Source organism: Podarcis cretensis (genome assembly GCF_951804945.1).
Source record: "Podarcis cretensis genome assembly, chromosome: 2".
NCBI classification, from domain to species: Eukaryota; Metazoa; Chordata; class Lepidosauria; order Squamata; family Lacertidae; genus Podarcis; species Podarcis cretensis.
The window spans coordinates 48,515,096-48,527,989 of NC_137171.1; the positions used below are offsets into that span (position 1 = coordinate 48,515,096).

Genomic DNA, 12,894 nt, shown 5'->3' on the forward strand with positions numbered 1-12,894 from the left:
TTTTTACATGAGTAGAATGTATGCTTTTTTTTAAAATGCATCTCTGGGTTATTTGTGGGGCATAGGAATTCATTCCCCCCCCCCTTCAAAATGTAGTCCGGCCCCCCACAAGGTCTGAGGGACAGTCGACCAGCCCCCTGCTGAAAAAGTTTGCTGACGCCTGGTGTAGATTATATTGTTATGGTCTTCATTGCCTTGGGCTCCTGCAGGAAGAAGGGTTGGTTGAATGAATGAATGAATGAATGAATGAATGTGGAGAGCCTTTCTCATAGTGACTGTGCTAGAGTGGAGAATGTTCCAAGTGATAAGGAGGAGGAGCTACATGTTAAGTGTTAGAAAGTTCTTGTGGAACTTTCCCCACATGCATACATTTTCCATTGCTTTCATAACAGAGAGTGAAATGAACAGATAGTTGAGCCATGAATAACAGTTGGACTGCCCTGACAGAGGGAGTGAGCTGCAGAAGCACAAACCTGAGCTTTCCTGAGTGTTATTCAGGAAACATAATGACCATGACTTGGGCGGGGATCCCACCATTTTCTGCGTCATCATAATGAGAAATAAGCTGCAATTTATTGCTTTGGTCTAATTAAATAGATTTTTTAAAAAAATCATGTTGGGCAGTGTCAGAAACGAAAATTCATGTGGTTTGTGACATAACTATGAATCAGAAGCCAGTAAATGCTTTCTACTGTGAAGCCTCTACATTTTTTCTTTGTGTACATGTATATATGTACTGTTTTGTATGTATTGTGTTGTGTAACATCAGCATGATATTTCCTTTCTTAAAAAGAACTTTATTCAACAATCAACATAAACTTACATACTGATACACAACAACACACATTACATTATATACATCATTAGCCACAAATTTTACATATATCTATTTTACATTCCATTCATTTCAAAATAAATATGATGTAAACTAATTAAGTGGGTATCAATAATCTTCTTCTTAGAATCCCTTGAAAACAAATGAGTTCAGTCCGCTCCTTCTGTGAGCATAATTCCTACGCATGGAGGGATCCCCATCAAGCACACCAGGTGGTTACAAAGAATGGGACAGGACGTCTATGCATGCATTCGTTGATTGAGCTGAAAGAGGAGGGTTAGACAGGATATGAGAGATGCACTGAGACCTTCTATTCTTGGAGAAGCCTCACACAGCACTTATAAACACATCTTGACATTGATAGAAATAGCTAATACCTAAAATAGTAATAGCTTACAGTCATTATTTGATTTTTAAAAATGACCTTTCTATAAATATATACATAACTATATAACATAAGTATAAAAAGGTAAAGGGACCCCTGACCGTTAGGTCCAGTGGTGGATGACTCTGGGGTTGTGGCGCTCATCTCGCTTTATTGGCCGAGGGAACCGGCGTACAGCTTCCGGGTCATGTGGCCAGCATGACTAAGCCGCTTCTGGCGACCCAGAGCAGCGCACAGAAACACCATTTACCTTCCTGCCAGAGTGGTACCTATTTATCTACTTGCACTTTGACATGCTTTCAAACTGCTAGGTGGGCAGGAGCTAGGACCGAGCAACGGGAGCTCACCCCATTGCAGGGATTCGAACCGCCGACCTTCTGATCGGCAAGCCCTAGGCTCTGTGGTTTAGACCACAGCGCCACCCACTTCCCATAACATAAGTATACCTTCATGTTAATATGCACATATTCAGGTCTTCATGCTTTTGAATGGGTAAAATGTAAGGAGTAATTACAGTTTTCTATAACATTTCAGTTATTTGTGTTAAGGACGTTTACAATACGATACGATAATCGTTATTGTCGTTGTCCCATACAGAACAACGAAATTGAAAAATCTACATAAAACATTCAAAACCCAGCAAGCCTGCTATCCTAGCTATCCCAACCTGGTTAGCCCCCTAATAACTCTGATACCCCATTTTTAAATACAATATACTCCCATAGAGACTTGTTACACTGCGTTTAAAACCAAAATTGCATTTGGGTAGAAACTGTTTCTCAGGTGGCTAGTCCTAGTCTTTATAACCCTGTACCTTCTTCCAGAAGGCAGAAGCTGAAAGAGATCATTTCCGGGGTGCGCACTATCCTGCGCTATCTCTGCAGCTTTCTTATGGCACCTGGAAGCATAGATTTGATCCAAGGTGGGAAGAGTGCACCCAATTATTCTCTCTGCAGTCTTTACAACCCTGGACAGCATTGTTTTTTCCCTGACCATGCAGCTCCCAAACCACACACACAGACCATAAGTTAATACACTCTCCACAGTACAATGGTAAAATGCCATCAACAGGTCCTTTGAGCGATTGTTTTTCCAGAGGATTCTCAGAAAATATAACCTCTGCTGTGCTCTCTTCACCATGTCTTTGCTGTTTTCTCCCCAAGTTAGGTCATCTCTCAACTCCATTCCCAGAAATGTAAAAACACTGAGACCTGTTCCACGCACTTCCCCTCAATAATAAGTGGCTGAATATTCAATTTACATTTCCTAAAGTCCACAATAATTTCTTTTGTTTTCTTTAAATTAAGGAGTAAGTTGTTTCTCCTGCACCACTCCCCCAACTGCTCAACTTCCTTCCAATAGGCCACCTCCCCCTCTCCAGCCATGATTAAACCAACCACTGTTGTATCATCTGCAAACTTAATGATCTTATTACTGGGGTATTTGGGGGCACAGTCAGCTGTATAGAGCGTATATAAAAGCGGGCTCAACACGCACCCCTGTGGTGTCCCCGTATTCATGATGAGATCCGCAGAGATGTGGGAACCCATCCTGACCCATTGGGAATGGTTTGATAGAAAATCTAATAGCCACCTGCACAAACATGGTGGAAGTCCCAGGTCTAATAGTTTGGGCACCAATCAATGCGGAAGAATAGTATTAAATGCAGAACTAAAGTCTACAAATAACAGTCTCGCATAGTTCCCTTGCTTCACCAAATGAGTCAGGACAGCATGTAAAGCCATTGCCACAGCATCTCCCCTGGATCTCACATTATAATAATACATTATTATAATGTATCTTTCATGTTATTATTTTGACTTAGAGCCCAGCTAATCCGAAAGGTCCCTTCGTTTAGATGTTACTACCGTGTCAAACAATGTTCATCCTTAATAATACTATCTCTATTCTTGGTTTTTAAACTTGTTTATTTTATTGTGTTTTTTTAATTAAGGATGTTTTAATGCCCTATTGTATTTGATGCTGTATACCTTAATTGTCTATTGCTTTTATAGTTGTGACTATAAAATGCATGGAAATTATTTTTCTTTCATATGCAAAGATAGTGCTGTAATATTCAATATCCACAGTTGTGTGCTGCTTGATATAGAGATTTATTAAGTAATAGATTTCAGATTATAAATTGTGCAAAATGAGAAAGTGAACCTATTTATTGAAATTATATCCACTGTTGAAATAAAATGAAATTCAGACCCCAAAGTTGGGGTCTCTTTTCATCAAGTGTAGGTTGTTCAGTAAAAGTTATTTGCATCTCTCATAGATCTATAGGTCCTCAAAGATCAATCAGAGCAGCATGACTTGCATTTTCTATTAAATCACAATTTGAAGTCTGTTGCTTATGAGTATAGTCTTACCCATAGACTTGTACACAGTCAGTATGTGGATATATATGCATGACATGCTGTTACCTTTTTTTCTCTAATTCAATTTTCCAGCTGCGTGCCCAGTTCTGTGCAGTGGCAATGGACAATACACCAAAGGAGCCTGTTTGTGCTACAGTGGCTGGAAAGGGCCAGAGTGTGATGTACCAATAAGCCAATGTATTGATCCTTCATGCGGGGGCCACGGTTCTTGCATTGAAGGGAACTGCGTCTGCTCTGTTGGCTACAAAGGCGAAAACTGTGAGGAAGGTAAATGCTACAATACAAACTATATTTTTGCAGCTTTTGTTGAGTAAAGGGGGTGAGAGGACAAAAAGAAATGTGCCATAATGCAGTGGTTACAATAAGAATAATAGTACTGGACAAGAATCTCAGGAATTCAGTACCTCCTGTGTTATTGGCTGGTAGAACTTTTATTTATACTTCTTTTCTTCCATGTACTTAGAGTCCTAATCATTCTACCAATTGCAGAATAGTATATACCATAGGTAAATCTGAGTGATTCTTTTGTTGAAGAGTCCAGATCCATCTTTTCTTTCTTTTGAAATATGGATTATATTTATTGAACGTTTTTAAAGTGCAAAATGCAGAACAAAACAAATAAAAAAGACGGTATATAAAATGGCATAATTGGAAACCCATAAAAGCAAACACTTCAGTCATAATTAATTCAGAAAAAGAGGAACCAGATTTGAAAGACTACAGGTATCCATGTCACTTAGTGACCCCATGTAGAGTAAATTATTATTGTTACATGCAATCACGTTGAATTAAAGGAAAGTAGATGGTACACAGAAAGGACGGCAATTTAATGAATTCTAAAAAGCACTTTGTATTGAACATTTAAGTAGCTGCAGTTTTCTGCAGAAGGAGTTGGGGGCAGAGAAGAGAAGTGGAATCGAACATGACCATATATGGCCAACAATCAAGCTTTTTAATGATTTTTGTATATGGTTAATTTTTGTAAGGTGTTGCATGCCATAAATGGAGAGATTTCATTTAATACTGCTGCTTTCAGAAGCATACTCCACTTTGCCAGAAAATAAGGTGCTACAGTCGAAGCATGCAAAGTAGCTGGTTCCATGTACAGTAGAAGATTTATGCTATCAGCATCCAATGCTATGTTCCTACTAAATTATCATGTAAGGAATGCATGTGACAGTATGGACCGTTCTCTGTTCTTGAGCATACCCGTCCTCGGGGGATGAGCATGCCAATTTTTTACCTACATATTTAGAATTCAGTGTCAGGACATACTTGTAGGCAAAGGAAGCACTCCTTTAAGGGAAAGTAAGAGGTAATTTGAAACACCTCCAGCTTCCTTTTATATTAGCACATATTGCAGGAATAGTAGAAGCATGCTGATTTGCTTCAACCTCTTCTAAAGTCATTTGCAAAGGCAGCTTCCTTGTTTAGTGCACTTCCTTAATTGCTAAGGTAAAGTGAGTCCTGCTGTGGCAGTATGTGTGCCACATGTAGGTTCCGGATCATGGGGAGGCTTCTAAGTGCAGGAGGATACACTTACATTCTGCTTAGAGATCTTTCCATTTGGGGAGATGATGCAGCAGGTGGGAGCACTGTGTGCAGCCCTGGCGTCATCTCCATGCATTAACTCCACACAGTTTGGAATAATGTGTGAATAAAGCTATCGAGTAAGTCTGTAGCTGAGAGCAGTTTAAGACAGAAGATTGTCATGTGTCAGGTGAAAATAACCTATTGAAAAGAAAACCGAGAGCAGAGGAACACAGGGATGTACCTGCTCAACAGTGCTTGCTTGAGGCATTTTGCTGCCTCATCTAGAGCCCAAATGACATGCACCCCTTGTACGGCTAGAGCCACACACATTTAAAAGTCTTGCTGCAAAATTCACACACCAATTCCTTTCCAAGTTGCTTTACCCTGCTGCACAGAAAAGCCAGCCCTGTTTCTGAAGCCTCTGATAACTGGGGGTTATGGTTGATGGATATATTTTGCATCTCCGTAAATGCATTCTGCCCCACCCTTGCTGTAAAATAATAAGATTTGGGTTACCAGCCGTCTAATACTATATTTCATAGTAGGAGAAGGTTTTTGTGTGTGAGGCCTGTTCCTTATCCCTTATCCCCTCCACTCCTGAAACTCAACCCCCACCTAATGTCTCACCTTGCCCCAAATATGCCCACTTGACCACTTTGATCTGTCTCATGTTACTTGTTTTGCAGTTGTAAAATATCAATCTTTCAGTGTAGCAGTACCTGTACTTTGGAGCTCCCTGCCTACTGATATCAGACAGGTGCCTTTGCTGTGCTTTTTTCAGCATGTTTGTTTGAGCAAATGTATCCAAACATGACTGTTGATGTGTATGTTTGTTTTTGGTATTAATTTTAATTTTCTGTTTTTATTTTTTAAGTGCACATATTGATAATTTTAATATTTAACCTGAACAGAACTACAAGGCTCTGTTGCAGGTTGGAGGTGTACACAGAAGCACTCCTCTTATGGAATATGCTTCCACATTTTGTTGTGGGCTTCAGATGTATGCTGCTAATGCCTTAATGGCCATTTAGTCTCCATCAGTTTTATCACATTGTTTTATCACATTGTTTTATCCCCATGGATAATGTACAGAGGAACTGTCTGATTGGGACATGCAATAGGGTCTGACAAATCTTGTATCAAAAATGAAAGTGGAATTACTTCAGACAGATTTGGGGCTTGGGGCTTAATTGTCCTGGTAGAATCTCTCCAAAGTGAAGCGGGGACCTTTTTGTGGTGCTTCAGAGGTTCAGATGTTTTAAAAATGCTGCAAATAGTGGATTTGCAAAAATTCAAACATTTCTTGTTAGATTTGCCATATAAATAAAATGCCATGGTTAGAGGGGGGTATTCATAACTGATAGATCTAAGCTTCTAATTAGATGGCATGCTTTTACCAGAGCTCTCTACGCACTGCGCTTTGGGGAAGAGATGTTGAAACAATGTGTATCACCTTGTTCTCTTGTCTGTGCTCTTTGCTAGTTCTGCTGGTTGTGCTTGATTGAAAACTGCTGGACATGGTCTTTGTGTCCTGTTTCCACACATCCTCTCCTCTCAAATCAGTGTTGCACTTTGTTTCTGTGAGTTTTGGTGTGAACTGAGCAGAAGACAAGGCTCAAGTTATTTTTTAAATCATATGTCTCTGGCTCCACTGTTCTGACATTTCCTTTACAATGTATGACGTTTTAATAATAACATTGCTGTTCATAAAACCACGAGAATTGAAGCATTTGCCTTTTAGTTATCTCACCCCCCACTTTAAAATCCACTTTAAAGGTGCACAACACTAATATCTCTGGACCTTTTGATTGTAGTTTCTTGCTTAACTCTTTCATTGCCCAAAACATGTGTGTTCATCTTTCCAAAGGTGCTACCATGCAAGCCATTTCCATCCAGTTCTGCCAATAATATAATCCTTTTGGAGGGGAGGAATTAAAGATGCTCAGCACAAAAATCTGTAAATATTTTTTTAGTTTGGCAAATGTAGTTGTAGTTTGGCAGACATTATCCACTCAGAAGTGGGGGGGGGGCTACTTTGCTTGCACATCTCATCCATTTCTGTCAAAAGAATTTTTCCATAATGCGGAAGGCATGAGTTTCATTTTCCAAGTCAAGATTCAAACTCCAAGCAGAATTGGACAGCTTCCAAAGCACTTTGGATTGAATTTTGCTCTTGTTCAGAGCACAGAAGTGGGGGCTGGACCAAATCTTGTAAGCAGTGTGAATTCCCCTACTATCTGATCTAAAGCTTACTGAAGTGAAAGCTATTAATATTACCTAAGCCTTTAATAAAAGTGTATTATTTCTATGTCTCTCTCTCTGTGTGTGTGTGTGTGTGTGTGAGAGAGAGAGAGAGAGAGAGAGCGCAACAGAGGCAGAGGCAGGGGCAGTGATTGATGATCACTACATTATTGCATAAAGTGCTTACAAATACCTGGCATTTTATGTACAGTAGCCATGCATGCATATAGTAATGCTGGCTTTCAGAATGTACACTGCAGTTTTTTGTATCCGACATAATTACAGGGGCTCATTCATCTACTTAAGAACTACTTACAAGATGAGCACATTTTCCTTTGAAAAAAATGCTATAATAGATTTTCAAAATTAAACCTAGGAAATGTTAATGCTGTATAACACATTAATGTTTATAGTCCATGGTCAATTATTACTGTTAATGTCTATACATGTTCATACTCATGACATTTTGTTATTCCATTTCAGCTGTCCTTTACAAGTCATAGTAGTCAGAACCTGTGTTGCCTTTCCCTCAAACTAGTTTTCATCTCCAAGTTATCAGAGTATGGGAAAGGAATACTATCATCTACAGGCAGATCACCTTTGTACTGCAGTTCTTTTACATTTTCCATAAACACTTGAACATTAATGAAATCCTGTTCTTTTTATAAACTCTTTGTGACTGCTAGAGTCTGACCTTCCTCTGTGTTAGGAAAAAGGGTGCAAATAATTTCATCAAAAGCATGGAAGGATAAGAAATTTGAAAGATAAATCGATTTTTTAACTACAAGCATAGAAGGTGAAATAACATGACGAGAAAGGTTAAAATAACCTTTTGCACGCCTCATTTGAAAAAACAGATTTCCATAGTATTGGCACATGTTCTTTTAAACACTTTCATTTTACAAACATTATGCACAGTTCTTCAAAGGTTTCTGAATAGAATAGTACAGGATTAACCTGTGGCCCTTGAGATGTTGCTGGACTACAACTCCCATAACCTTGCTGGCCAGGACTGATGGGAGGTGGAGTCCAACAAGATCTGAGGGGGACACAGCTTCCCCACCCCTTTAGTAGTGTAGATAATGAATAGTAAGGCAGTTCCTCAACAGTTTTAAAATCTTGTTGCGTTGCATTTCAGGAATTAACACAGTAACAAAACACATAAACATACCTGAATTTTTATTAAAGGGTAAAAATCTTCTCTATTGATTTGTGCTTTTGGAAAGAATGATCAAGGTTGATTCATATGCTACTTTCCAGCTAGGAAATGGAATTGGATACTGTAGGTCAGCATTTTCCCCCCGCTAGCTTTTTATTTCAGATATTCATCATAGTCATATCGTTCAAACAATTTACCTGAAATGGCCATGGCACCAAAATCAATATTTGTGATCTACAAATTTTGCTGCATAAACACTGTTGCTCTATTAAGTCTGCACACAAAAATGAAAATAGCTAACTTGTCAGGCTTCATTCAATGCAATTTGGGGTAGAAAGTGAGTGAAATTAACAAATTAGGTTAGGTTAACAGTGTTTTTCTTGTCACTTTCATGGTTGAGTCATTTTTCAATGGCATTTAACTTTGTAAGTGTAATTCTTGGCCCTAGAGGAGCTTACAGAACACATTGTCGGGGAAACTCCTTGACCTTCTTTTTTGTCCTTGTGGGAATAAATTACATTCACTCTCCCCTTTTGTCAATCCATGGAGGCTTCATCACTAAATGAGTTCTAATGAGCTGAGCTCTAAGGGGTTGCAGATTCTAAGTCTCATATTGTTAAGACAACTTTTGAGATGCACTGTCTAAGTATGATAGGCTCCATTCACAAATCCTTTCTGAATAATATTGGACATCCTTCTAAAAAATAAAATGGGCTGTGATTCAGGGCCCTTTCTCACCCCCTGAGCCTCTAGCAACTAGTGCTGACATCACTCTGTAGCTAGACTGTCATGCGCATGATAATGCTTTGTGATGAACTGAAGCTTACTGGGTTGGGGAGGTTGATGTCTCAGGACGGGGTGGTTGCACTGGGGAATCCAATCCAGGTTTCCTATTGATGTACCTTTGTAGTCATAACTGCACCACTGCTCTGCCCACCCCTACACTGTCCCAGTAAGCAGCAGTAACATCACTATTGCTAGGCATTCCTGGTATCTATTTTTGTGAACTAGATATGGAGCCAGGAATCTGTAACACACATTTGCCTAGTACAGGAATAGTGAGCCTGTAACCCCCCAAATGTTGCTGGACTACAACAACCAGAACCATTGGCCATGCTGGCTGGGGTTGATGAGTACCAGAGTCCAACAACATACGGAGGACTACAAGTTCTCTACATCTGGCCTAGTACAATGGGGAAGAGTGATTAGCTTAATTAATTCTGTGCAGATTAGTAGGAGTGAGCCTTTTCTGTTCAAGTGACGCAGACGGTGTGTGTGCTTCCAGACCGTCACTATTTTCAGGTGGGATTCAATACCATACCACCAAGTTCAGGATGTGCAATTCTAGTTCATTCACAGGTCAGAGTGGGAGGTATATGTTTAAAGCCTTATACAAATCAGCTTTGGACCATGATATTTAAAGGACCATCTCCCCCACTTTCCCATATGAATCTGTGATCAACTGGTGATGCCCTTCTGTGCATAACACTACCTTCTGAGGCACAGTCGCTCCTAGAGGGCCTTTTTCTATTGTGACACTCAAAGCAGACAACCCTTCCCCAAATGATTTGTTCACAAGTGGTCTGTTCAATGAAGAAAACACCTCTTTTTCAGCAAATTCTTGGTTGGTCTGCTGCTTACATTTTTGTTTATTCATCTGCTACTTGTTTATTTGCTCTAGATGCTGCCTGTAATTGATTATTTAGATTGTATTTTTTCAAATGGTTTTATTTTCTTACCTACACAGCAAATGTGTACATCTTTGGAATCTATAAAACAAATTAATCTGAAAGGGGCAAACCTCTGGCTGGTATTCTTGCACTTTGACAATGCTAGAGAACCTCCTGATATACCTTTTGGCACTATGTCCCTGATATCCTCAGTGGGATTAAGGATGCAGTCCTACATACATTTAGGACTAAGTCCCATAGATCTTTGGAGGAGACATTTTTATGACTGCTATAATTAAGTCCCAGTGGCAGTGAGTCTTACTTATGAGTAAATATGCATAGGCTCACCTTATGCTAAACTAGTATCTTTAGAATTTTAAGAAAAACCATGGGTTGCCATCTCTGTGTAAAAGGCAAGCTAGTGACACATACAAAAACCATAATTTTCCAGTGCCTACTCTGCTTCAGTTTTCACTGAGAGAGACAAATTAATCAGATGAAGATAACCAAGAAAGAGAAGAAATACAGGTCGGGGTAGGAAATGAATAGATCATATTTTAATAAATTTAAATCAACATGGTCTGATGAAGTATACGTTTGGGTGCTGAGGGAATTAGCTGAAGAAATTGCAAAGCTATTAGCAATTATCTCTGAGGGCTCCTGGAAGTCAGGTGAAGGGAAGCTAGAGAGAAATGCAAGGGTCAGGAATTAAAGATCAGTTTGTTTTATTTCTGAAAAAGGTAAAATAAATGATGAAAAGATGAAAACCAGCTTGTGAGCAAATGGAAGGAAATGGGATGGTTGTTAGTAGCCAAAATAGATTGTTAAACTAGTCATACTAAATAAATCTATGATGAAGATCCATGAGCCCATTAAGCCACATTACTTGCAGTTGTATACTGATGAAGTCCTGTTAGCTTCAACAGTTTATGGATTGTGGCCTCTAGTTTTTCTTTCTTTCTTTTATGGGACAGCTGCTATATTGGGTGGATAGTATGTAGTCTAAACTCTTGATTTCATTTCATTAATTCTTTGTATGCAGTTATACAGTATGCTCTTTCATTTAATCTAGAGGATGATGTACAACTGAAAGAAAAATGATCACTTCAGACCAGTGCTGTTTTTTTTTAAAAAAGTGGTGCCGGAACTCACTAGGAACGCCTCCCTTGTTCTCTTATAATGGCAATGGCACCTACCTGAGAGGTGCCAGAACTCAGTTCCAGTGAGTTCCGACTGAGAAAATGCCCTTCTTCCTACTATCTTAGAATGGATATAGCTCTAAACTGAAAATATTCAGCATTCGCATGTTATATGAAAGACGAAGAGAGCTTAAAACCTTAATCATTATAAAATAATTGTTTTCAGCCACCATGGCAAAAGTATCTTCCTCCTGGGCTGGGATACTTTCTGCATGCTAGTATGTCTGTTTCTGCCCTGGCATCCTTCTCACATTTTTTTTCCTTCTTACCATCATCAACCATGCTTCAAACACCATGGACCATGGTAAAACAGAGGTGGCTTTTGAGGCCCTGCTTAAAGAAACAATATGATAATTCTTTGGGGAAGATGTAGCTAGAGATTAGAAACTGACATAATTATAAGTTAGTACACTCATGATACTCCTTGGAAGTAACAATGTTTTCTGTTTTTGTGTGTGGGCACAAGACGCCACCAAATGGGTTGTCATCCTCCAATCACTCGAAGGCAGAAAAGCATCATTACTCCAAAATGATCTTTAGTGTTATCCTTCCCTTGGAGAGCCAGATCATTTTTCCTGTCTCTCTTGAAAGGGATCTGATTTTGATGGTTGCCTGTGGCCTTCTAATTCTGGTTCTGCATATGTGTTCAAGTGCAGAGAATTTGGGTGCAGTGAGGAATGTGTGTGTGATTACAGACTTAGGGTAAAGTTACCATTTTCTCTCTTAATTCAGAACTCTCTTTTTCTGGGATTTACCCCTGCCCCTGTACATTGTTGCTGATCTTTCTCTGAGGCATCACCTTCGCCTCAGCATCTGTATATGTTAGATTCCCTTGCTAATTAATTCATAGCTGATTCCCCCTTTACTATTTAATTAATTCTTACTTTATCCCTCCCCTATTGATCAGTTCTACAACTAATCATATATACCTTGACCTGATCAACCTCTAAACTCATCCCTTTCATAATCAGTTGCCAGACTTTATACAAAATTTTCTGAGCTGCTGCTTACCACCTGTTTAAAATCCTACCTAGCTGGGTCTCAACTTACTGAACTAATTATTCAGCAACATGACAAAAACATCAAACTAAAGGGCAGTCAAGTCCTCACTCAAGACCAGAAGGACATGCTAATTAGCTTTCATGCTGGACATGGCAGACCTAGAGGAGTAGAGATATGGCATGGCAACTGGCACATGTCATTTTCTGAGTGCTAAAGGCGCAAGTGGAAGTGCAAAATGGCCTGATAGACCCTGTGGGAGTGGTGGAGGGCACTAGAGCTGGACAAAACCCAAACAGCCCCGCAGTGGCGGTAGGTCACACAGTCCCAAGAGGGTTTGCATGTCCTGCAGTAGCAGCAGTAGTAGGCACTGTATTGAAATCCTTGAGACCCAAGTATGCTAGAATTTCCTAGACATTTTGGATGGGATTCAAAGTAGTGCAAGTGCCCCTGTACACTCTAAATCTGTTTTTGTGGTTCCCCCAACCC

General features: G+C 39.5%; 1 protein-coding gene across 19 annotated transcripts in view; it reads left to right on the top strand.

Annotated features, from left to right (window-relative positions):
• The window catches only part of TENM2 (teneurin transmembrane protein 2), a 716,795-nt gene that overhangs the window by 606,490 nt on the left and 97,411 nt on the right, over positions 1-12,894 (top strand). For all 19 annotated transcript variants that reach the window (XM_079964734.1, XM_079964747.1, XM_079964745.1 and 16 more), the window contains one exon: positions 3,677-3,871. In XM_079964734.1, the coding sequence (XP_079820860.1) occupies positions 3,677-3,871 (195 nt within the window). The remainder of the gene's footprint in view (positions 1-3,676; positions 3,872-12,894) is intronic.